Raw genomic sequence first — 26,950 nt, forward strand, 5'->3', positions numbered from 1 at the left:
ATTTTCACATCCAACATGATAGAGACTCAGTGGTTGGTGTGCATTGTTTTTAATGTTTTTCCTTTCTCTCTCAGGTGTACATTAGACCTTGTGCTAATAAGTGTACTGTAATACCAATAAACCACAAACCAACATGGAGGACATTAGCAAATGTCATTGAATGCAGATCCTCTCTGCCTTCACTATTTGCCCCACCCACTGATACTAAAACATTGAGGCTATTTCCACAACCTCTGCTTCTCAACAGTCACACAGGAAGAGATCACGTCTCACTTTACACTTTATACTTTCAGTCAGTGTCAAGACAACATGGAGGTCAGAGCTTTCTGCATCGCACTGTGTGAGTACTGACTCCTTTCCTGATTAAAACTTAATGATGAAGACTTTATTTATAATTAAAAAGCTCATGCATATGACGGTCTTTCAGCGTTATTAACAGAGTGACCTGAAATATTATTATTCAACAGCTACAACATTTAATAGAAAATAAACATAGTGAGCAGCAGTAGCAGACAATAAACATTACTGATTTGTCTATTTTCTTTCTTTAGTGACTGTGATGATCCTGCTGTGTGCACAGGATCAGGAAGTTCGTGAGTAGATTTTTGTTGGGTTGTAGTAGAAAAGAGGCAAAAATGTCTTGAGATGCTAGTGTTTAATCATCACAGGAGTTCCTCGATTACTTTTCTACTTTCAAGTGTTGTAGACGTCATCCATCAGTTCACGAGTAAATGTCTAAACTGAATTTCTCTGTTTTTCTTTGTCTCAGATGCAGCTTTTCTTCGTATCTCTCCAAACAGACTGCAGTTCTTTGAATATGAGTCGGTCACTTTGTACTGTGAAGGAGTCTTTTACTGTAAGGTTGAACATAAATCGATTGGGGCGAGGCCCTCATGTTGCACCACTGATGACAGAACATTTAGAGGACCTAACTGCACCATTAAAAGTGTTTATCAAGATGACTTTGGAAAGTACTGGTGTGAGGAAGGAGGAGAAGAAGTAACATCATCAACATCAATGTCACTTGTATGTTTGCAGTGAGGTAGTGATATTTTGTGATTATCTCAACATGATTTCAAAATTAATTAAATATGATCATGTTCTTCAGATGGTTCTGTGATCCTGGAGAGTGCTGCTCTTCCTGTGATGGATGGAGAAGATGTGACTCTGAGCTGCAGAACCAAAAATTCTTCCTCCAACATCCAAGCTGATTTCTATAAAGATGGAGTCCACAAGTGGACAAGCTCCACAGGAAATCTGAGCCTCAAAACAGTCTTAATGTCTGATCAAGGATACTACAAATGTCACATCTCTGGAGTTGGAGAATCACCACAGAGTTGGCTGCATGTTGAAGGTGAGACATGTTCATTTTCAAAATAAGATTAATAAAGTATTATTCACATACCTGTTTATACTCTCAAACAATTCCCATCTCTTTAAGTTTCAGGATTTCCTACCATTGATCCAGAAGTTCATAAAGACTCAAATCCTGCCCCCTCTCTCCCCCCAATTACACCATGGATCATCATCGCCGTTTTGTTGATGCTTCTCTTGATGGTTGTGGGACGACATCACTTTGGCAGATTTGCCTTTAGCAGAGGTGAAGAACATTACATGAAGTTTGCTCAATGCCCAAATTGTTTTTTCTTTGCTGCATCGTGATTGTTTCATGTACACACAAGTCATACTGGAGTTCCTCAAGGTTCTGTACTAGGGCCTTTTTGCATTCTGAATGATTCTGTTGGGTAATCATTTTGGAAAACACTGCACAATTTTCCAAATTCAATTAACTTTGTTGGGTTACTTTAGTCCCATCACCATATTCAAAACACTTTACTCGGTGCCCTCACTGGTTTTTCTTTGCTGCATGACATTTCTTCCATGTACACAAAAGTCGTACTGGAGTTCCTCAAGGTTCTGTACTAGGGCCGAAGCTTTACACATTCTACATGCTTCTGTAGGGTGATAATTTTAGGAATCACTGCACAATTTTCCAAATTCATTGAACGTTGTCGGGTTACTTTAGTCCCATCACCATATTCAATTTTTTTTTAAATTTTTTACAGATACACAGACAGTGCCTGATTCAAGGCCATCAGAGCATCAGACAGGTAGGTTTAAGGTTAGGAAACTAACATATTTAGCAGAAAGGATATTAATTAATGCTACTGTAACAAAGACCAGGAAGAAGAACGGTATTTCCTCTAACCTCATACACCACAATTAGCAGTTAGCTACTCAGCATTTACATTGTTTGATAAGACGATGCTGGTAATAAAAGTCTTTAACTCCTGCACCATGTAATCCACAGGTTCAGTTCAAACCATTTACACATGGGTGTCCATACGACTTGTATTCAGTTGTTATGCTAATTATTTTTTCAAACTAATCATTGGATGTTAACTGAAGCCTGGCGGTGGTTAGCTTAGATTAGCTTAGCATAAATACTGAGGAACACAAGCTAAAAATGACATCAAGTAAAAGACATTAAGCTGATATGTTTCAGCTGACTGTTTCTCTCTGTCAGATAAAGATGGAGTGTCAGCCATTTATTACGCTTTGGGCCTAAATGGTGCTCCACAGCCAGGTCAGAATTAAAATAATTCATAACATTGTTCATCCCAATATTTGTACATGATGTATTGTTCTAACAAAGATACACATGTAGTAAAGAATATTTCATTTGTCTTTAAAGCAGTAGAGTCCAGCATTCCCTCAGCGTCCCCCATTGACAGTGACGTTCACTATTCTACAATTCAGGATGTAAGTCAGATAGATTCTTTTATCTTCTTGTTGTTACACAGTGCAGCATCTTCACATCCTTCAAAACTCTGCCTCCAAGCTCTGATTCTAGTATTATGTAAACCTCTGACATGGTGTCATTTAAGTGATTGAGGAGTTCAGAATATTTCCCGTTAAAAAAATATGGTTATAGTCATATGCTTTGTGTGTTGCAGGTTGCTAAGTGCTGACTGAAAGAGGCAGTTCTACATGGAAACCAGGAAGTAACACAGTTAGAGCCAGTATTGTACAAACAAAAAAAGAAAAAGAAAAAAAAAAGAAGCAGACATACAGGTTGTCGAGTTTATCACGTTTTGATAGCGTGTGCACTTTAACCAAGGTATCAGAGAGGTTTCGGTTTATTTTCGTCAGCCAGTTTAACCAACTTGTTCCATCAGCCTCATCTGTTCACACAGTTTCTCCCCAGATGAACTCTGCAGCTGCTTCTAAACGTGCTGAGGTTTTCTATGTATCTGAAGGGGTTGTATTCCTTTTTTAGGCTGTGGTCAGCAACGAGACAAAGGTTTCATGTCAGAGAATAAAAGTTATGTGTTGAACGTCAGAGCGTCTGTTTGAGTTTGTTCCATGGTACAAAATGTTTTCTCACGTGTGTCATGATAATTATAACCATAGCAGAATGTTCCTCTGCTTCATACAGTCACTTTCACACTGACAGTGATCTTGAGGGTTGTGTCTTCTAAAAACTCAGTGATTTGATCTTCCCACACTCTGACAGGACATTCAGAGACAGATCCATTACTCTAATTTTTTTTTCTGATTACTGATTTCTGATTACACAAGTTTTCATTCAGTTATTTTGTTTCCGCCCATTCTCCCTTGTGACGAATGATTGTGACAACTTAGTAGCAACTGAAATGCTCTTTCCAGTGAGCTCCCCCTCATGGTGAGGAACAGTGTAACACAGACTGGCTGGGCCATTATTTCACTTTCTGGAACTGATTGTCCTCTGGAGTGTCGTGAGGGACCTGGAGCCTATCCCAGCTGTCCAGCCTGGACAGGTCTCCAGTCTATCTCAGGGCTAACACAGAGAGACAGACAACCATTCAAGCTCACACCTAAGGCCAATTTAGAATCACCAATGAACCTGTCTTTGGATGAGGGGAAACCAGACGTTTGGTGGCATGAAGTCAGGTTTCAGGGCTAGTTACTTCATGCTAGAATCTCCTCCAGTTGTTTGAGGTGTCTGGATGTATAGGCTGCTATCTGGAGAAGGGTAGTTACATCATCCATATAGGCCCATATGCCAGGGAGTCTTGGGCCTGTCTACGATTTTCAGGTCAAGGTTGGTGGACTCAAAAGCAGGGAAGGAGGCAGAATCAGAGGTTTTGGAAAAAAGGCGTTTATTGTACTGAGCCGCTAATGGCCGGGTATACTCTCGCTGGTAGGTGACGACAGGCAGGCGGGTGAGGAAAGATCACAGGCAGGAGTAGTGGAAGCTACGGACCAAAAGAAACTCCAGGTTAGTATTCTGACGCTTGGAATCACTACTATGACCTAGACGGAGAGCGGCAAAGAGCTGGCGACGTGACTAACTGGTAGCAGTGTCGATAATCCACCGCTGTCCGACTGTGGCTCTGGAACTTAAATGCCCAGAGTTAATTAACAGCAGCTGAGGGATCTGCAATCCAGCGCAGCAGTCTCCCATCTGTAATCTGTAATCATCTGCATCGCACTGTGTGAGTACTCTCCGGATTAAAATTAATAAAGATTTTTATTTACAATTAAAAAGCTCATGAAGAGATACACATGAAGATGAAAATCTATGAACATTATTAAGTGAATGAATTTAATTTTAATGATTTTGACTGGAGTCTTCACCAGCTACAACATTTGATAGAAAATATGCTGAACATCGTGAGCAGCTGAAAGAAACGTCAAAACCTTTTTTTGATTTATCTGTTTTCTTTGCCTCTTCAGTGACTATGACAATCCTCCTGTCCTGTGCACAGGATCATGACGTCGGTGAGGATATTTCATGTTGGGCTGTTGGAGAAGAGACGCAACATGTGTCTAAAATAAACTTCTCTGTTTTTCTGCAGCTTTTCTTCGTATCTCTCCAAACAGACTGCAGTTCTTTGAATATGAGTCGGTCACTTTGTACTGTGATGGAGTCTTTTACTGTGATGTTGAAAGTACATCATTTGGGGAGACACCTTCGTGTTGCACCACTATTGACAGAATATATAGAGGACCTATCTGCACCATTGAAAATGTTCTTCGTGTTGACTCTGGAAAGTACTGGTGTGAGGAAGGAGGAGAGAGAAGAAACATCATCAACATCAATGTTACTTGTATGTTTGCAGTGAGGCAGTGATATTTTCTGATCATCTCAACGCGATTTCAAGATAAGTTAAATATGATCATGTTCTTCAGATGGTTCTGTGATCCTGGAGAGTCCTGCTCTTCCTGTGATGGAGGGAGAAGATGTGACTCTGAGCTGTAGACCCAAAAATTCTTCCTCCAACATCACAGCTGATTTCTATAAAGATGGAGTCCTCAAGTGGAGAAGCTCCACAGGAAATATGATCATCAAAACTGTCTCCATGTCTGATCAAGGATTTTACAAATGTCACGTCTCTGGAGATGGAGAATCACCACAGAGCTGGCTGACTGTTACAGGTGAGAGACTGCAATTTTACTGCATACCTGTGATGTAAGTTCCTGTTATTTATTTATTTATTTTGTTTTAATCTAACTTTACTGTCTTGATCTACAGCATGTTTTGATGAAGATATGAATCTTACCTCCTCCTGCAAGTGTAATGGTAAGAAGACTTAATCTGAACGAAGCTGTTTAATTGTAAAATCACTGAACAAATAACCTGGGAACCATCCTGTTGGATACAAGGCCCTTTGAGAGATGAAATAGATTGCTTCTTTTTTCTTTAACTATTTAATCAGAGCCATTTTATTAACCACTGTGTCTCCTTATGTCTTTTTCTTTCTCTGAACAAACCCTCCAGAACATGGTCCCTCCCCAAATCCCAGCTGTCACATTTACTCCATCCTAAGGACTGTGTTCACCATCATCATGGTGGTGCTGTTGCTGCTGCTGCTTCGATGTCCTCACTGTGTATTAGTCAAACGTATAAAACAGGACTCGGCTTGAACAGAATAGAGCTTTCTGTTAAAGAAAAAGATGGTGTGGATGACAACCAACAGGTGAATAAAAGCCAGTTTAGCAGCTGAGATCGTGAAGTTAATATTTCATCATACTGTCACATTTCATCTAGAATTAAGCTTGTTGTAGCCAAGCAACAAGTCACACAGTCATACAGTCACAGTTTGACTGTATTAGGAAATGAGCATCTTGCTGAGAATCTTATGTGACATGTCTGCAAATGTGTGTGTAAAACCTTTTTTTTTAGAATAACACGTTCACCAAATATGACATATCTGTCAGGGAGTAAGGAGGTGAGGACCCAGGTGCAGGACAATAAAGGTGATGAGGCCAGGGTGCAACAAAAGGTTTTTAAAAACTAAAGCACTGCTGTTACGCCCGTGCGAGTTGGCCGTATTTCTCTCCCCTCTCGATGTGTGTGTTTGTGTACTTGTGTGTTGGTGTGTCTGTAACTTGTGCTAGGTGGATTGTTTAGTCTCCAGTGAAGAGTCACGAGTACAGCAAGGTTGATGGAAACGTGAAACTTATGGCATGGACAAAAACATGACAGGGTAACGAGACAAGGCATGGACACAACAAGCAACAATGCAACTGATGACAAAGGGAAGGCAAGGTTATTTTTACGCAAGAGGGCTCAGGAATGACAAAACACAAGTGAAACACATCAGGGCAATCAGACTGGGAGAACCATTAAGTAATCTACACACAACAGGCACAAAAGGTGACAGGGGGGCAGAGATGTGGAGGTGAGGACCCAAATGCAGGACAAATGATGAGGCAGGCAGGGAATCTGGGGGAAAGGGCTATAACAAACAAAAATCAAACAGAAAATGCTGAAGACACACAGAAAATACAAAATACAAAAAATCGAAAGAATCATGGATGTGACATGGAGCAAAAAACGTGGATACAAGGACATAGGATCATGAACATGGGGAATAACATCAGATGGGTAACATAAGGGAAAGCTCAACAATGACGGGACGAGGAACAAAGGGAAGGCAGGGCTATATAAACACAAGAGGTCACAGAGATGATAAGACATAGGTGAGACAGATCAGGGCAATAACACCAGGAGAAACCAATTAACAATCAAAGGACACACAGGGAACACAGACAGGAATTCCAGAAGTTAACAAAATTAAACAGGAAACACAACATGACACAGACAGACAAAACTACAAGAAGACAAGACGGACAGGAAGCTAAGAAACTTGACGGAGGAGGCATGGAAGGAGGGATCGAAAGTCCAGGGGGGGCCGGGAAGACGTTGAGCGGCTCCTTAGGAACACAGACGTGGAACGGAACGGGAGGCGCTGCAAGGGTTCGGGGTGCAGGCAGGGCCACTTTGGGAACAGAAGCAGAGTTGATGACGACCCTCGAGGCGGGAAGAGGGGTCTATCCAACACCAAACACAACATCACATATGACATTAACCACATATAACATAACACTGAGCACAAATCACAATATCACAAACAGTTGCATGAGAGGTTGATGAGGTTGTTCAGACATGGTTGTGGGGATGAAGCTCTAAGCTAACCATGTCCTCTTGCACGTTATTTGTCTGTATCAGATACCGGAGGGGAGGAGTGTGAAACATGCCTTGAGAAGTTGGCAGGGGTCATGTGTTATTGTCGGTGCTTTGTGGCTTGTGGCAGTGTTGACTAAAGCTGGTAGTAGGAGTGGGGAGGCCACTTATTTTGTAGCATGTGTGGGTGATTTTAAGTAGTCTGTTTTTATTGGTAACAGGATACATGGTGAAATAACTGGTGGCACAGTACATCGTGACTGTTTGATTTGTTGTAGTATGGAAGGAGCAGAAGGTGGAGCTTGACAGGGGGACCTGTGTGGAGTCTTTCCTGGCAGCATTTGAATTGCTGAAAATGCAGAACTGTGAAAACTACCACCCCTGGTGTCCACCACAGGAGAACATTATCCAGTCTAGTGCTAGTTAAGTGGCCTAAGACAAAGATGGCAGCCTCCGGGTGCTTCTCAAGCATCATGTTCATACTCTGGGCTATCATCTCAGCTGATCGGTTGGTGTTAGTGTAACCCAGGTGTAACTAAGCTGTAAATGTAACCTGAGTAGGAAACAGTTGGTTTAATAGTAGTTTCATGTGTTACAACATCTTTCATGTTTTTCTTAGTTGCACTTGTGAGCAACACGTTCCACCTGTACTTGAAGGCAGCATTCAAGTTAACTGCATCTAACCAATCAGAAGGCAGCTAGCCTTTTAGCAACCAATGAGCTACACGTTCTGCCTATGGTGTAGGAGTAAGTTTGTACGCAGTACTGTCTGCTTCCTTTTGACTCCGGCCACGACAGCGAGAAGGCGGGAAATTGCTACACAAAAACGGCTAAGCTATTGACTGTAGTAAAACTACCGCAAATCATTTAAGTTGAGGTTAGCTTCTAGTAGTTTCTTGGTTTACAGTTTAGCTCTGTGCTCAAGTGGTTGTACAGGTGAACCGTCTGTTATTTTGTGAGAGCTGAGAGTCCCCGATGGAGCTCAGCATCAGAACAACATCGGTGAGAGTGATATGTTTTGTGTTTCTGATAGCTGTTAGCTGCTGCTAATCATATGCTAAAGGGATTAGCTGTATGGAGATGTACTGTGGTGAACTGCTGCATTAAGCTTGTTGCTCTGTCAACACTTGGCACCTTAGCCCGTGTACTTAACACTAAGCTAAGCTGCACATTTATTAGCTGATTAGCATCGTGTTTATGTTGGTACATATTGATCAGCCATTTGTGTTAATGTGTGTGATTAAAGGGAATGTGAGATTGAGATTTGAGATTTTCCAATACTGAATTGAAGAGGGGAATGAGATGATTGCAACACTAATTGTAACGTGAAGGAATTTTCTTCTTTCAGTTGTGAGTTAGGGGTTAATTTCATGGCCCTTATTATAGAAACTCATATTATAATGAATGAATGAATATATTTTGCTCATGATTTAAATGGCAATTTCAGATGTGTTATTGTTTTGAATTTTTACCCGGTGGTTCATGAAAGGGCACTTGATTTCTGGATTTGAAGTTATTATGCTTTTGTGTAATTCAGGCCAGAATTTTCAAAATTACATTGTCATTATACTTTAGTGTTATTGTTGTACAGCAATTAGATTGTTGACTTAAAGGTCCAGTTATCAAATTAAACAGGTCAGGTCTTTTGGAGACCTCTAGTCTCCATAGGAACATCCAGTCTGTTGGAGAGGATCTAGAGCCTATGATTGAGTGGTTCAGAATAATTCAGTGATTCATCGATGGCGAGCTTCCCAGAGATAATTGAAGCAGTTTGATTGACTCTTTGTCACTAACTACAACTGGTGGGCAGTGAGTTTGGGGCTTTGGGCTAACCAGATGGACGGTTGATGGTACTTTCATTTAACTTTGTCTGTCATTTGCATTGACCTCATCTTCTGATTGTTAATAGACACTAGAGTCTATTAGGCATAACAGCTACACAGCAGATAAACCCACGCTGGAAAAAAAAAATGGTTTTAGCTTAAAAATCTTTCTCCAGAAAGTCCTTCCCCTAAGCGTTCATATTAATTCACCCCATTTTTGTCCTTTGCAACCCATATGTGGTCAAAATCTATTGGTGTCAGACTCAAGCAGCTGCCTACCTAACCAAATGTTTGTGCATGTCTGTATTAATCAAGCCTTAACTTACTTTGGACGCCATTATGTTTATGGCATTGAGACACTTTTTTAACAACATGCCCACAGTTTTTTAAAATTCCTTCAAGCCTTCTTAATCACACTTCTGTTCAGCTCTTACTCTAAACACCTTTGATTTCCTTAAGTTTAGGTATTATTTGGTCACATCTTTGTTCAGTGCAAGTTGTCAAAAGGTCAAAATGTCATAATGATTGACTTATACATAACAGTGTCATTTGAAACTAGAGAAGCTACTCTTTCCTTTGACACAAAACATCACATAACTGGAGCTAAACCTAGGCTAGCTAACCTGGGAGCTAACAAGTATACTGCAATGCTAATAAATAACAAGACAACATGGCGGATATTAAGCAAACGTCAACGTTGCACTGAAAGTATATTCAGTCTGCCTTCACTCTCCACCCACTGATATTTAACTACAACACTGAGGCTATTTCCACCACCACTGCCTCTCAGAAATCAGCCAAACAGGAGGAGGCCACTTCTCACTTTACACGTCAGTCTGATGTTCAGTCAGTCAGCATCAAGACAACATGGATATCAGAGGTTTCTGCATTGCACTGTGTGAGTACTGACTCCTTTCCAGTTTAAAACTGAATGATAAAGATTTAATTTACAATTAAAAAGCTCATGCATTTGGAAGTCTTTCGCCATCGTTTACGGAGTGAACTGAAATATTATTCTTCACCAGCTATGACATTTAATAGAAAATAAACGTCCTGAGCAGCTGTAGCAGAGGACAAAACTTTTACTAATTCTTCTACTTTCTTTTCATCTTCAGTAACTGTGATGATCCTGTTGTGTGCACAGGATCAGGACGTTGGTGAGTAGATTTTTTGGGGGTTGAATTACAAAAGAGGCAAAAATGCCTTGAGATTTGAGCGTTTAATGAAGTTTCTCTATGACTTTTCTACTTTGTAGACGTTTCTGTGTTGTAGATGTCGTGCATCACTTCATGAGAGTAAATGTTGAAAATGAATTTCTCTGTCTTTTTTTCTTTATCTCAGATGCAGCTTTTCTTCGTATCTCTCCAAACAGACTGCAGTTCTTTGAATATGAGTCGGTCACTTTCTACTGTGATCGAGTCTTTTACTGTGATGTTGAACATAAATCAATATTGGAGACACCTTCGTGTTGCACCACTAATAACAGAACATTTAGAGGACCTAACTGCACCATTAAATGTGTTTATCAAGTTGACTCTGGAAAGTACTGGTGTGAGGACGGAGGAGAGAAAAGTAACATCATCAACATCAATGTCACTTGTATGTTTGCAGTGAGGCAGTGGTATTTTGTGATTATCTCAACATGATTTCAAGATAAATGAAATATGATTGTGTTCTTCAGATGGTTCTTTGATCCTGGAGAGTCCTGCTCTTCCTGTGATGGATGGAGAAGATGTGACTATCAGCTGCAGCACAAAAAAAGTCTTCCTCCAAAATCCAAGCTGATTTCTATAAGGATGGAGTCGTCAAGTGGAGAAGCTCCACAGGAAAGCTGACCATCAGAAATGTCTCTATGTCTGATCAAGGATTCTACAAATGTAACATCTCTGGAGTTGGAGAATCACCACAGAGCTGGCTGACTGTTGAAGGTGAGACATGTTCATTTTTCGAAATAAGATTAATAAAGTATTGACCTCATATGTGTTTACACTTTCAAACAATTCCCATCTCTTTAAGTTCCAGGTTTTTCTATAGTTGATACAGAAGTTCACGAAGACTCTAATCCTGCCTCCTCTTCCTCCTCAAGTACACCATGGATCATCATTGCTGCCTTGTTGATGCTTCTCTTGTTGGTCGCGGGACAACTTTGCTTTGGCAGATTTGCCTGTAGCAGAGGTGAAGAACATTACATGAATTTTGCTCAGTGCCCTCACTGGTTTTTCTTTGCTGCATCGCTGCATCAGACTGGAGTTCCTCAAGGTTCTGTATTGGGGCCGAAGCTTTACACATTCTAAATGCTTCTGTTGGGTAATCGTTTCGGGTGTTTTACTTTGGTGCCATCATCACATTCAAAATACTTTTTTTTTTTTCTTTTTAAAGGTGATAGTTCTCGGTCACAGACAGTACCTGATTCAAGGTCATCAGACTGGTAGGTTTAATGTTTTAAACTAACACATTTAGCAGAAAGGATATTAATATATAGGTTTATTGTTCTGTTTCTTTTTTATAGTCTCCGTACAGGCCAGTGCACCTGCAGCAAGCCAAACTATCTATGCTACTGTAACAAACAACAGGAAGAAGAACGGTATTTCCTCTAACCTCATACACTTCAATTAGCAGTTAGCTACTCAGCATTTACATTGTTTGGCATGATGATGCTGCTAATAACAGTCTTGATGCTGGTGTTAACTTTAACTTCCTACACCATGTAATCCACAGGTTCAGTTCAAACCATTTACACATGGGTGTCCATATGACTTGTATTCAGTTGTTATGCTCATTCTTTATTCAAACTAATCATTGGATGTTAAGTGAAGCCTGGTGGTTTTTAGCTTAGCTTAGCTTAGCATGAATACTGAGGAACACAAGCTAAAAATGACATAAAGTAAACGACATTAAGCTGATATGTTTCAGCTGACTGTTTCTCTCTGCCAGATAAAGATGGCGCGTCACCCATTTATTACGCTATGGGCCAGAGTGGTGCTCCACAGCCAGGTCAGAATTAAAATCATTCATAACATTGTTCATCCCAATATTTGTACATGATATAATGTTCTAACAAAGACACACGTGTAGTCAAGAATATTTCATTTGCCTTTAAAGCAGCACAGTCCAGCTTTCCCTCAGTGTCCCCCGTTGACAGTGACGTCCACTATTCTACAATTCTTCATGTAAGTCAGACAAATTCTCTTATCTTCTTGTTGTTACACAGTTGTCCTTCTATCAGACGGTTCTTGCTGTCCACTCATAGTCGAGCTCCTCGTCTTCTGTCAGTGCAGCGCCTACACATCCTATCAAAACTTTGATTAGGATTGTCCTGTCTCCAAGCTCTGATTCTGGTGTTATGTAAACCTCTAACATGGTGTCATTTAAGTGATCAAGGGGTTCAGAATATTTCCCGTTAAAGTAGAATGGTTATAGAGATTTTAAGTCATATGCTTTGTGTGTTGCAGGTTGCTAAGTGCTGACTGAAAAGAGGCGGTTCTACATGGAAACCAGGAAGTAACACAGTTACAGCCAGTATTGTACAAACAAAAAAAAGAAGAAGGTTGTCCGGTTTATTAAGCTTGACAGTCCGTGCACTTTGACAAACGTATCAGAGAGGTTTTGGTTTATTTTCGTCAGCCAGTTTAACTAACTCGTTCCATCAGCCTCATCTGTTCACACAGTTTCTCCCCAGAAGAACTCTGCTGCTGCTTCTAAACGTGTTGCGGTTCTCTATGTATCTGAATGGGTTGTATTGCTTTTTTAGGCTGTGGTCAGCAACGAGACAGACAGTGTCTGTCAGAGAATAAAAGTTATGTGTTGAACGTCAGAGCGTCTGTTTGAGTTTGTTCCATGGTACAAAATGTTTTCTCACGTGTGTCATGATAACTATAACTATAGCAGAAAGTTCCTCTGCTTCGTACAGTCACTTACACACTGACAGTGGTCTTGAGGGTTGTGTCTTTTGAAAACTCAGTGATTTGATCTTCCCACACTCTGACAGGACATTCAGAGACGGATCCATTACTCAAATTTTTTTTCTGATTACTGATTTCTGATTACACAAGTTTTCATTCAGTTATTTTGTTTCCGCCCCTTCTCCCTTGTGACGAATGAATGTGACAACCTTAGTAGCAACTGAAATGCTCTTACCAGTGTAACACAGAATTGCTGTGCCATTCATTCACTTTCTGGAAACGATTGTCCTCTGCAGTGTCATGAGGGACCTGGAGCCTTTCCCAGCTGTCGAGCCTGGACAGGTCTCCAGTCTAGGGCTAATGCAGAGAAACAGACAAACCATTTAAACTCACACCTAAGGCCAGTTTAGAATCACCAATGAACCTGTTTTCGGACGAGCGGAGTAAGCCGGACATTTGGTGGCATGAAGTCAGGTTTCAGGGCTAGTTGGTGAAGAGAGGAACTCACTCCTGACATGGTCTCCCATATTGTATGATAAAAACGGTAACATAGCTTTCGAAGAGGACGAAAATTAACCAACATCACAACAAGGGCATATAATCGTATAAAATGATTTATCATTTGTCTAATATATATCAAATTTGGGACGTCCCTGTCAGAGTTACACCTGAGTTCATAGAGGATCTAGAATTGTCACAATTTTGGTTTGGTCTGTGTTTTTCATATTCTGAGTTTCCTATTTTATTTTGTAAAGTTTCTTGGTTTCCTGTTTTGTGTTACTTCCTGTGTTTTCCTTTGATTGAGTATTGGTTTCTCCGTGTGTGCTCCACCTTCATTAGCTTCACCTGTGTCTTATCTGCCAGGTTTTTTCATGGCCTGTTACTCCCGTGAAGCCCCTGCTCCCGACTTCCACTGAGAAAGAGAATGTTCTCTACCTGGCTTGCAAGCAATGCTGATTGGCAGCATTTGAATCTGTAAGGTGTTTCTTCCAAAGAGTTCTGTGGTGGAGAAACATCGAGGAAGGCCAAGCCATTGAAGCTGTTGGCTTTTGTCTCCAGTTTCAGGATGGTTGGTAGGTAGGAGGGACTGGTTGATTTTGTGCAGACCGTGTTGGAGTTGGGTTGCGACCAGTGGGGCCATGTTCTTGTCTGTGTAGAGTCTGCCTAAGCTTCTCACTGGGTCTTCTACCATGAGAGGGATTTTTTCACAATGTCTTGTCGTCCCTCAACCCCTTTCGGTTCGACAGGCTGTGAGAGTTTGTGAGTTATGATCTTCATATGGGCCCATGCCAGAAGATCCTCCATTTGTTTGAGGAGAAGGGTAGTCACATCATCCATATAGGCCTGTGTGTCAGGGAGACTTGGGCCTATCTACGATCTTATCCCTTGGGCCATCTGTTTTCCACCCATCAGGATTACCTTGAACAATGCTGTGAAGAGGATGTGCAAGGCAGAGCAACCCATTGCTATACCCTTCTCAAGCCATAGGAGATATACAGGTTGTTGAGGTACTTTCCCACTAAGTTTAAAAAAGACCCATGTGGGTCACCCATCAGTAGCCAGTCTCCCTTTCAAGAGGGAATAAACCGATTTGCCACAATTTTGATACCTTTGCTTGTCCAAATAGATATATGGGCCTAGTTCTATTCATAATCTGTGTTACGACCCGACCCTGGTTGGATGTCTTACGAAGATTTCGAAATCGCTGTCTGTACGCCTCAGGTACCAGCTCATATGCCCACAGAATAGCACCTTTAACTTTGTCATATTTGAGACCATCCTCCACGGACAAGGAGGAGCAGGCCTCCTGAGCTCTACCTGTCAACCTGCATTGTAGCAAAATAGCCCACACATCCTCTGGCCAGCGTAACGCAGCGGCAATACGCTCGAAGGCGCCGAAATAAGTTTCTACCTCTGCCTCACGAAATACAGGGACCAAGGAAATGTGTTTAGTCACATCGAAAGTGATGGATGGAAGTGACACAGGTGGAGCCTCGCCAGCAGGAGTAGTACGAGCCTGAAGCTCAACTTGGCGCAGCCTAACAGCTGTGTCTGCCTCTAACTTTTTTAATTCCAACTCCCTGCGAAACTGAAACTCACGCTCCTCTTTTTCTAACTGAAAACAAGCTAAACGGACTTTCAGTCTGGCTTCCACTTTTGAGCCAGGAGTGGACTCAACAGAGAATGGGACAAACTGAGGTATTGTGACCGGCCTCACCGCCGTCCCCACCTCTTTTACAGCAGGAGTACCCTGATCGGCCACTTCCACCGGGCCGCCCTCACCAGGAGAGGCTGCTGCCACAGCCGGAGCGTCCCCAGGCAAACTAAGAACTCCTCTACTGACCAACTCATCTAAAAGCACCGCCTTTAGTTCAGCTTTGACAAGGGACATAGAAACCGGAACACCATAATACTCGGCAATCACACGTAGATCACTTTTTGTACATTTATCAAACACAATTAATGAGGGATCCGACACAAATGCGCCAGCGTCAAACGCTGCCATTACAAAACACTCTGCGAGTAAATAACAGCAGACCACAAACAAATCAACTGGGAACCGCCAGGAACATACGCGCCACGTATGATGTCCACACACAAACAGCCACCACGAAAGACAAACTTCCCCAGATCCTACTTAACATGAACTTCACCTACCTATCTTCTGGGGCGTGCCGGGCTCGAGGCGTCTTATTGGCAACACATCAGCGGCCAAACCCTGAAACGCCAGCCCCCACCGGAGACCAAAGCCTCCACCCGGAGTTAACCCCGAAAATAAAAAAGGCAAAATAACAAAAGAGCAGCGGATGGAAAGGATGAGTTCAACTCAACCCAACTGGGCACTCACCTGTATAATCTGGAGAAGCTGCCACTGACGTCGCCACCGGCTGCAGGCACACAGACACCAATACTCAGGACAAACTGAGAATGAACAACAAAAGAAACTCTCCGGTACAGCTGCGAGAACAATCCCGGACGAGCCCCCAAAATTGTTACAACCCGACAGGGCAGAAAATGTCTAGGGGAACACAAGGAGGTAACAATTGAGGTAAAAGGAGAAAACAAACCAAAGAAGCCAACCAAGGACCGTCTGCAATCGCAGGGATTTATTTACAATCTACAATAAACCAAGAAGAAGCCTTTTCAGACACCACAATGCCGGCCAGAAACAAACACGCTGCACACGCTGGCTGCAGGATCACTCTCCCCATGACGCACCCAGGTAGGAGCTTTATAGAATACAGCTGGCAATCAGCTAATCAGCTGATTGAGGTGGAGGGGGGGAAGGCGGTACCTGAAATGAAAGAACAAAAAGACAAGGCCACACACACACACACTGGCCCGTAACAATCTGCATTTTAAATTTATTGTTTTTAGGTTTCACCTTTAGCACATCTAGTGCATTATTTTATGATGTCTTTCCTCTCAGCTTCAACTGTATGTTAGACTAGTATACTGCAATGCTAATAAATCATAAACTAACATTGAAGACATTAAGCAAACATCAGGGTTGCATTGATTATAGATTCAGTCGGCCTACACTGTTGGCACCACCCACTGACATTTAACTAGAACAATAAGGCTATGTGCACCACGTAGGCCTCTCAACAGTCACACAGGAAGAGACCACTTCTCACTTTACACTTTCAGTCAGTCAGTTGCTGTCAAGCTACTTTCTATGCTTCTAGTCCCAGGGTTGGACACTGTGACTGTATCAGGAAATAAGCGTCTTGCTGAGAAACTTCTGTAACATGTCTGCAAATGTGGTTTTTAAACCATTCGCTCTGGCCATACCTAGCCTGACAAATGATGTTCAAAATAACCACAACGTCTGAGCACTTCTATTAATTGATGTTGGTTTGTAGAAACATGTGAGCTCTGACAGTGTGTCGCCACCATCTGTTGTCTTCATCTGTTTACAAATTTGTAAAATATAAAGTAAAAATAAACTTAGGAATGTATTGTCAACACACTACTCTTTAATGTGTCTGTTTTTGTTTTCTTCCCAAATTTCTTTTTTACAGTATGAAAAAAAAAAAAAGTTTTTAAATTGAATGTTGCACAGCAGATGACAGAGTAAGGCAGAAGTGAGGGAAAGAGAGATAGAGAGATATGCCTTTATTGTCCCATGAGGGAAATTCATTTTCACACTCTGTCACAAGCAACATCTAAAACAACATGTAGACATCATCCACATTGAACCACATGGATACATAGGGAAAGGCAGAAAAAAAGGGGGGATATCAGAGAAAATGAGATTCATGATTAATTTGACCCTGTTATTTCAGAAGAAGCTTTCATACATGAATCTGTATTGAAGATAGAAGTCTGACAAGTCTCCATTACTGGAGAGACACACATTAACATGTGTTATTACATTTATGCAAAGACCTTCAGTTTTTACGAATTTTGGCAAGAAGCCCTTTGATTTATAAAATGCACGTATGTCAACAGTCTCCAAGATGTATTGCCAAGAGCTTGTAAGGATGGAAATTATTTGCATGAGTATAATGCGTATCTCCATTGTTCACATATGTCTCTGCAGCAATGGAGACTCATCTACAATCTGCATTTTGGAAAACTGACCAGTTGTTACAGGAAGTACAGACATGAAGGGACCAGGAGTGATGTGGAAACCAGAGACTCATAATATTAATGAAGTTCAGTTAAGAAAAGGACATATTACTTTTATACTTTTAATTGTTGCAGTTCACAGGAGTAAATGTCTAAACTGAATTTCTCTGTTTTTCTTTGTCTCAGATGCAGCTTTTCTTCGTATCTCTCCAAACAGACTGCAGTTCTTTGAATATGAGTTGGTCACTTTTTACTGTGATGGAGTCTTTTACTGTGATGTTGAGTGTAAATTGATTTGGGTGAAGCCATCATGTTGCAACACTGATTACAGAACATTTAGAGGACCTAACTGCACCATTAAAAGTGTTTATCAAGATGACTCTGGAAAGTACTGGTCTCAACAGGATTTCAAGATAAGTTAAATATGATTGTGTTCTTCAGCTCATGGTGAAGCTCAAGAAGAGACAAGATAAGAGAAACTGAGCTGTTTAGTGGTTGGCCCCCAGAGGAGTTGCATTAGGCACGAAAAGTGATCCAGACATTGCACCTATCCTTCCATGGATTGAAACTGGTGGAGAGCGTCCTCTATGGGAAACAGTTTCACCATACAGTCCAGCCATGAAGACATACTGGAGCCAGTGGAAGCGACTCCACCTCTGTGATGGAATATTGGTGAGACGGTTCTACTCTGGATGACACCTAGTATTACCCACAAATAGTGTTACCTTGTGCCCTCAGGCCTGAAGTCATGAGACAGATGCAGGTTGGTGGACACTTTGAGGTGGAGCGCACCGTCGCTCGGTTGCAGACCTGATACTTCTGGTACCGTATGAGGGAGGATGTTGCCCTGTGGTGTGGTACCTGTACTGGCTGTGCATCCAAAGCCCGGCCATGTAAGACACCATCAGCCCCCATGGGTACTATTCAAGTGGGAGCCCCAATGGAACATGTTGCTTTGGACATTATCTCATCTCATCTCATCTTCCGGTTGCTGGAGCCTATCCCAACTGGCATCGGTCGAGTGGCAGGGTACACCCTGGGCAGGTCTCCAGCCTATCGCAGGGCTAACACTGAGACACAGAACCATTCGCACACACATGCACACCTAGGGTCAATTTAGAGTCACCAATCAGCCTAACGAGCACTTCTTTGGAGGTGGGAGGAGGCCGGAGTACCCAGAGTGAACCCACGCGAACACAGGGAGAACATGCAAACTCCACCCAGAGGCGAGCTCGAACCCGGACCTTCTCTGTGGGAGGCATCAGCGCTAACCACCGAGCCACTGTGCCGCCCTGCTTTGGACATTATGGGACCACTAAATGAAATGGAATACCAAAACCAGCATGTGCTTGTATTACAGGACTATTTCACAAAATTGGTGGAAGCCTGTCCAATGTCCAATGATAAGACAGGGACTGTAGCTGAAGTGCTCACCTTGGAGTGGGTGTGTCGTTATGGGGCACCACAAACACTGAACAGTGACTAAGGTTGAAACTTGTCCGAGGTGTTTCAGGAAATGTGGAAGTTGTTTGGAATTGATAAAGCACACACCAAACCTTTCCGACCTCAGTCAGATGGTCAAGTTCAGCAATTTAATGCCACCTTGCAAAAGATTCTGGCCACCACAGCTGAGCGCTGCCACTGGGACTGGGATCTTATGATTCCCTAGGCATACAGAGCGACCAGGCACAGTGCAAGTGGTTTCACTCCCAACTTCCCGCTGGCCGAGAAGTGACTGAAAAGAGGCGGTTCTACATGGAAACCAGGAAGTAACAGAGTTAGAGCTAATATTGTGTTGGCATTGTACGAGAAAAAAAAAAAAAAGAAGCAGACATACAGGTTGTCGGGTTTATCACGTTTGAAAGAGTGTGCGCTTTAACCAACGTATCAGAGAGCTGCTGCTTATAAACGTGCTGCAGTTATCTACATATCTGAAGGGGTTGTATTGCTGTTTTTAGGCTGTGGTCAGTAACAAGACAAGAGTTTATTGTGAGAGTTTCACAGATGAGAATAAAATCATGTGCTAAACATCAGAGCGTCTGTTTGAGTTTGTTCTGTGGTACAAAATGTTTTCTCACACGTGTCATGATAATTATAACTATAGCAGAATGTTCCTCGACTTGAAGAGTGAAATTATTGAACGTCCTCATGAAATTACCTGTGGTACAGTCACTTTCATACTGACAACTGTCTTAAGGGTTATGTCTTTTGAACGCTCACTGAGACATTCAGAGACGGATCCATTACTCAGATTTTTTTTTTATTTTCCTTTGAATTTCTTGAGTCATCTGTAGTTTAAAAACACTCCTGCCTCAGTCAATGAAAAGGCCATTCATTGAGCTCACTTCCTGTTTTATTTCTGCTGGTTTTACTTCACCGCCAAAACCCCTCACTTGTGTCAACTCTTCTTCCTTGTCTGTGCTGTCACTTGCTTCTCTGCTATTATCTCATTACTCTGTGTATGTATATTTAGTCCTATATATTCCCTTGTCACTGTGTCTGTCCAGTAACTGTGGAAGTACCTGTTGTGCTGTCCTGCTATTCCCTGGGTTCCTTTGTGTCTTCTGTTCCTACTTTTTTTCTGTTGCAGTCAAGTTTAGCTATTGGACTTTCTGCCATGTTGCTGCAGTGCCTGTTGTTACTCCATTAGGCACATTTTAATTTAGTGATTGTTTTCCTCCTCTTCTCCCTTGTGACAAATGAATATGACAACCTTAGTAGCAACTGAAATGCTCTTTCCAGTGAGCTCCCCCTCATGGTGAGGAACAGTGGCTGGACCATTCTTTCACTTTCTGGAACTGATTGTCCTCTGGAGTGTCATGATGGACCTGGAGCCTATCCCAGCTGTCCAGCCTGGACAGGTCTCCAGTCTATCTCAGGGCTAACGCAGAGAGACAGGCCAATTTAGAATCACCAATGAACCTGTCTTTGGATGAGGGGAGGAAGCCGGACATTTGGTGGCATGAAGTCAGGTTTCAGGGCTAGTTGGTGAAGAGAGGAACTCACTCCTGCGTGGTCTCCCATATTGTATGGTAAAAACTGTAACATAGTTTTTGAAAAGGATGAAAATGAACCAACAGCACAACAAAGGCATATCATCATATCACATTATGTATGATTAATTTAATACATTTCAAATTTGGGATGTCCCTGTCAGTGTTACACCTAAGTTCAAGGAGGCCCTGCTTCTGAGTTTGTCTGTGTTTTTTCATGGTCATGTTTTGAGTTTCCTGTTTTATTTTGTTAAGTTTCTTGGTTTCCTGTTTTGTGTTACTTCCTGTGTTTTCCTTTGATTGCTTATCGGTTTCTCCATGTGTGCTCTGCCTCCATTAGCTTAACCTCTGCCTCCACTGCCAGGCCTTGCATGGCCTGTTACTCCAATGAAGCCCCTGCACCCAGGACAGGAACAGACCAGAGGACAGTGTCTGGGGCCAGTGATGCCATTGTGATCTGTAAGGGAATTTCAATAGGTGGACGAGGTTCGCCGCTCACTGCCACGTGGCCATTGTGTACTACTTGGGTTGCATCCTGTTGAAACCTGGGATTTGGATAGTCCGGTCAGGTGAGTCTTCAGAACTTTCTCACAAAAACTTCTGTGATGGAGAAGCATTGAGGAAGGCATGTCCTTTCTGTATGAAGCTTTTTCAGAGGTCACATAAGGTGCTGGCATAATGTAAACTTGGAGTTGGGTTGTGACCAGTGCAGCCAGTTCAACTGGCTGTGAGACTTTGTGGGTTATGATCTTCATACAGGCCCATGCTAGAAGCTCCTCCAGTTGTTTGAGGTGTCTGGATGTAGAGGCGGCTGTCTGGAGAAGGGTAGTCACATCATCCATATAGGCCCATATGGCAGGAAGTCTTGGGCCTGTCCATGATCTTATCCCTCAGGCCATCTATCTTCCACCCATGATGGAGCAACCCATTGCAATACCCTTCTCAAGCCGGTGCCAGTCAGTAGAGATATCACAGGTTGGTAGTTTCCCACTAGGTTTAAAAGACCCACATGGGTTCACATACAGATCTCACTGGACCATAGGTGGAACCTAACTGGGTTACAAATGGCCAGAGTGATCCAACCTGTGAATTCCGATATGGTGGATAAGTAGGATCTAATTGATTTTCAGATGAGACGTATGCAGGCATTTTTCATATCAGACCCTTAAACTACCCACCTATGCATAGAAGTATTTGGGTCCTTTCACATGAACTCAGCCTCCTCTTTTGTCTTTCAACCCATTTACAGTCAAAATCCACTAGTGTCAGGCACTAGCAGCTGACTTGTAGCACCCTCTGATGTAATAATGCCTGAAAATGTAATAAAATTTGCACTTGGCTCAATCAAATGAAATGTAATAAAATATCCTGTAATTGATAATTGATATTTCAGCAGTTTTTTTTTTTTTTTTTTTTTTTAAAACTGACAATGTAATATTTGTCAGTTAATGTAAAATATATGTTCATTTTCAGTCCGGAGTTCCACATTTTGTGTTTTGAGAATCTAAGAATGTTATATACACTGGATTTGAAATGACAGAAGGACTACTGAGTTAAATTGCAGACCTTGAGTACCATACACCCATATGCATATGTGCAAATACTCATACATGCAACCTGCATCCTGGTCCTACTGAGTGGGTAATGGACTAGACCAGAATTCCAGCTCAGATAGGCTTCTGAGCAGCACTGTAAACCCTAGGTAACTCTTCCCTAAACTATCCTCTTCACTCCATAGATTTCCAACAAATCACTACCTCGTGAAAACAACCACAAACCAACGAAACAACTTTCAGTAACACTTCATTTAAAGAGAGTGTACATAAGCATTCATAACACCTGCATACACATTACATGACACCTGACGTAAACATAGGCCCACATATCCACTCATAAATGGTTCTTATATAACTTTCAAGGTCAAATTGACATCTTAATTTATATCAAGTGACATTAATATTACATTATTGGGTTGTATTTCGATTGAGTTAAGTGCAAATTTTATCACATTTTCAGGCATTATTAGATTTTCAGGAAATTATTACATTATAGGTTGCTATACGCCAAATCTTCTTCATGTGTAGTCTTTCAAAGATCACTCGCAGATTCACTCTGCCTTTACTCTTTGCACCACCCACTGATATTCAACTAAAACGCGCAAGCTATTTGTACCACCTCCGCTTCTCAACAGTTACACAGGAAGAGATCACTTCTCACTTTACACTTCAGTCAGTCAGCGTCAAGACAACATGAAGGTCGGAGGTTTCTGCACCACACTGTGTGAGTACTGGCTCCTCTCCTGCTTAAAATTGATAAAAATTGTACTCACAATTTTACTTTAAAAAAAAAAAAAACTAATTAAGAAATACACATAAACATGAAAATCTAATTTTTTTGAAAATTTTGACTAAAGTAATATTCTTCACCAGATACTACATTTAATACATACTGAATATCCTGATCACCTGTAAGAGATGACAACTGTTTTTGATTCATCTATTTTTTTGCATCTTCAGTGACTGTGACGATCCTGCTGTGTGCACAGGATCAGGAAGTTGGTGAGTATATATATTTTTCTTTTTTGTTGGGCAGTTGTAGGAACGAGGTAAAATATTTTGAGATTGGTGTGTTTAATCATCCCAAGACTTCCTCTATCACTTTTATACTTTCATGTTGTATACATCATCCATCAGTTCACAGGAGTAAATGTCTAAACTGAATTTCTCCGTTTTTCTTTTTCTCAGATGGTGCTTTTGTTCGTATCTCTCCAAACAGACTGCAGTTCTTTGAATACGAGTCGGTCACTTTGTACTGTAAGGGAGTCTTTGACTGTGATGTTGAAAGTACATCCAAAGGGAGAAAGCCCTCGTGTTGCACAACTGATGACATAACATTTAGAGGACCTAACTGCACCATTGAAAATATTTACCGAGAGGACTCTGGAAAGTACTGGTGTCTAGAAGGACGACAGAGAAGAAACATCATCAACATCAATGTCACTTGTACGTTTACAGTGAGACATTGGTAATTTGTGATTATCTCAACATGATAAATTAAATATGATTGTGTTCTTCAGCTGGTTTTGTGATCCTGGAGAGTCCTGCTCTTCCTGTGATGGAGGGAGAAGATGTGACTCTGAGTTGTAGAACAAAAAATTCTTCCTCCAACATCCAAGCTGATTTTTATAAGGATGGAGTCCTCAAGTGGACAAGCTCCACAGGAAGTATGATCATCAAAACAGTCTCCATGTCTGATCAAGGGTTCTACAAATGTCACATCTCTGGAGTTGGAGAATCACTACACAGCTGGCTGTCTCTTAGAGGTGAGCCATGTCAATTTTAATTTCAAAGTTAAGTGCATACATGTGATGTAAGTTCCTATTTTTTTCTTTAAATCTAGCTTTGCTGTCCTCATCAACACCATATTTTCAAGAAGAGCTGAACCTTACCTCGCCCTGCAAGTGTAATGGTAAGGAGACTTCATCGGAAGTATGCTGTAATTGTTAAATCACTAAACAAATAATCTGGGAACCATACAAAGCCTTTTGAGAGATGAAATGAATTGCTCTTTGCTTCTTTCACTCATATTTAGTCACAACCATTTCACTATCCACTGTGTCTCATAATGTCTTTTCTCTCTACAAAAAAACTCTCACAGAACATGGTCCCTCCCCAGATCACAGCTGTCACATTTACCCCATCCTAAGGACTGTGTTCACCATCATCATGGTTGTGGTTGTGGTGGTACTGCTCGGATGTCTTCACTGTGTTTTTGTTAGAGATATAAAACATGACTGATCAGTCAGAATAGAGGGCTATCTGTTATATTAAAGAAAAAGATGATCTGGATGATGACCAAAAGGCAAGTAAAAGCTAATTTAGTAGCTGAGATCATGAAGTTAATATTTCATGTAGGATTAAGCCCATTGCTATCAAGCTGTTTTCTATGCTTCTAGTCCCAGAGGTAGACACTGTGACTATATCAGGAAATGAGTGCCTTTCTGAGAAACTTGTGTAATGTGTCTGCAAATGTGGTTCTTAAAGCTTTCACTCTTGCCATAACTAGCCTGACATATGTTGTTCAAAATAACCACAATGTCTGAGCGCTTCTATTAATTGATGTTGGTTTGTAGAAACGTCTGAACTTTGACAGTGTGTCACCACCACTTGGTGTCTTCATCTGTTTACAATTTTATGAAATCTGAAGAAAAATAAACTTAGAAATGTACTGTCAATATGCTGCTGTGGTGGTTTTTATTTTCGTTCCAATTTCTTTTTTGAATATCACTAACAGTTGCACGAGAGTGATGGTGGTGGAAAATCGTCAAACTCCTGCTGAGGTTGTTCAGGGCAGATATGGCTGTAGTGATGAAGCTCTTGGCAAACCGTATCAGAAACTGGAGGGGAGGAGTGGGTCCCGGGTTGACCCTTTCCCAGTGATCGACCTAGGTTTTTATCGGCTCTGCTTCAATGTGAACAGGAATGCTGCGTCGTCCTGCTAATTTACACAACAACGTTACCTGCTGTGTTTGAGGTGCGAACAACACAAAAACAAAGCATGTATGTCCATTATTTTTTCAGTCAAACAAATCAAATGTGTTGTTACACAATCATTAATGTAAGTGTGAATTATCCCTGCGCACCGATCAGGGAATACATGTGCAACTGTGTTGGTCCATCCTTCAGGTCATCAACAAACTGAAAGCATTAAAAAAATACCTCCTGATAAACGACAGGATGAGCAAGAGGCATGGGATGCACCATGCTGTCACACACACACACAAACTTTTAAACCCTCTGGTTCACACATCATATACACAGAAAAAAATTTCAGTCATACATTACAGGTCCTAACAACCCTGTGCCCAAACAATAAACAATAACTGTTAATTTCCCTGGCCATAACATCATGTGCAAATATTGGGAGAAAACAGCAAAATGGAACCCACTCCCACCAGGTACAAACCAGCGGATCACTACATCCCTATAAGATTGCATCCCAGGGCTAACACAGCAGGAGTCATGCTGGAGGTCTCGTGCACTGCTGTGTTGATAGCCAACTGGAACTCAGGCAACCACTGGTTCCCCACGTACCAGGCGATCATCGTCTTACGTAAGGTTAGTCTGCATCACACCCCATGCATCGCACAAATGTAACAACAGTCGGCTGGTGAACTGAGGTCTTCGGTCTGACACCAGGTAAAAAGGGACCCCCCAGTGGGTGAAAATGTCATTCTGAAGGATCTGGCACACCTGTGGTGTCTTGGTTTCCCATAGCGCAAATAGCTCGACTCACTTGGTCTGATAGTCCACTACCAGCATCAGAACTGAATTCGACCAGCTAATAATTAAACCCACCATGCCTCGATACAACACCCCCTGCACTTGCTGAAAATGTATGCGCCACAGACTATGCCAGCTGTCTGACTGTTCTAGCTCTTGGCATAGGACGTCAGACTGCGGTGCCTTCTCAATGTCCCGAAGAGAGGGGGGGAAATTGGCCCAGTAGGTCTTCGTGACCGCCACACAAACACTGCCCTCCTCAACTGGTCGTGCCTGGGACAGGGCACCTGGAACAACGCTGCAGCAGCTCTTCTGATAATGCACTTGGAAGGTGAACACCTGTAGCCTCAGGGTTCAACTTGTAAGATGGGAAGAGGTTTCAGGAGAGTTAAAGGCCCAAGCCAAAGTGCTATGGTCAGTATAGACATCAAAGGTTTCTCCATCCAGATAATTGCGCCACTTTTCTACAGCCCAGACCACCTCCAAGCACTCTTTCTCTGAAGTCAAGTAGCTCAGCACTATGAAGAGCCCGTGAAGCCTCACCATCCTCCGTTTGAGCCAAGACCCACGTCGCTTGAGTCACAGTGCACCTGAAATCCCAGGTGCGGTCGTGGCTGAGCTAAGACAGGTGGCGAGCCTGGGTATAAACTTGTGATACCACCATCCCCAAAAATGGCTGGAGGCTCTTTAGATCTGTGGGGACAGGGTAGGCCGCTGTGGCCATGGTCTTTTCTGGGTCCACCTCCACACCTTTCCTAGAGCCTACATGCCCAAGGAAGGTAAGCTTTATCTGGAGCAAGTGGCACTTCTTAACATTCAGAGACAGGTTGACCTGGTGCAGCTTCTGAAACATCACCTCAGGTCCTGCAGATGCTGTTGCTGGGCGCTGGAGAAGACGATAGTGTCGTCTAGATAGACGAAG

The 26,950-nt window shown here is 42.0% G+C and overlaps 2 protein-coding genes and 1 long non-coding RNA gene across 3 annotated transcripts; all 3 read left to right on the plus strand.

Moving 5' to 3' along the window:
- The first annotated feature begins 304 nt into the window (after positions 1-304).
- LOC125003965 lies at positions 305-933 on the plus strand. Its single transcript, XR_007112296.1, has 3 exons — positions 305-340; positions 552-593; positions 770-933. It is a non-coding gene; the product is annotated as an uncharacterized LOC125003965 (long non-coding RNA).
- Positions 934-958: 25 nt separating this feature from the next.
- On the plus strand, positions 959-3,332 carry LOC124995855. The gene is made up of 7 exons (XM_047568576.1): positions 959-971; positions 1,109-1,354; positions 1,442-1,600; positions 2,067-2,111; positions 2,528-2,587; positions 2,696-2,763; positions 2,958-3,332. The coding sequence occupies exons 1-7, from the start codon at positions 959-961 to the stop codon at positions 2,970-2,972; spliced, it is 606 nt and encodes a 201-aa protein (XP_047424532.1). The 3' UTR covers positions 2,973-3,332.
- Positions 3,333-22,958: 19,626 nt separating this feature from the next.
- LOC125003947 (low affinity immunoglobulin gamma Fc region receptor II-like) lies at positions 22,959-24,980 on the plus strand. The gene is made up of 6 exons (XM_047578216.1): positions 22,959-23,026; positions 23,263-23,304; positions 23,491-23,748; positions 23,823-24,068; positions 24,146-24,214; positions 24,404-24,980. Exons 1-6 carry the CDS (start codon positions 22,996-22,998, stop codon positions 24,541-24,543), a joined length of 786 nt encoding a protein of 261 aa, XP_047434172.1. The 5' UTR covers positions 22,959-22,995; the 3' UTR covers positions 24,544-24,980.
- Positions 24,981-26,950: the final 1,970 nt, after the last annotated feature.

The sequence above is a fragment of the Mugil cephalus genome, chromosome 1, assembly GCF_022458985.1.
Source record: "Mugil cephalus isolate CIBA_MC_2020 chromosome 1, CIBA_Mcephalus_1.1, whole genome shotgun sequence".
Classification (NCBI taxonomy): domain Eukaryota; kingdom Metazoa; phylum Chordata; class Actinopteri; order Mugiliformes; family Mugilidae; genus Mugil; species Mugil cephalus.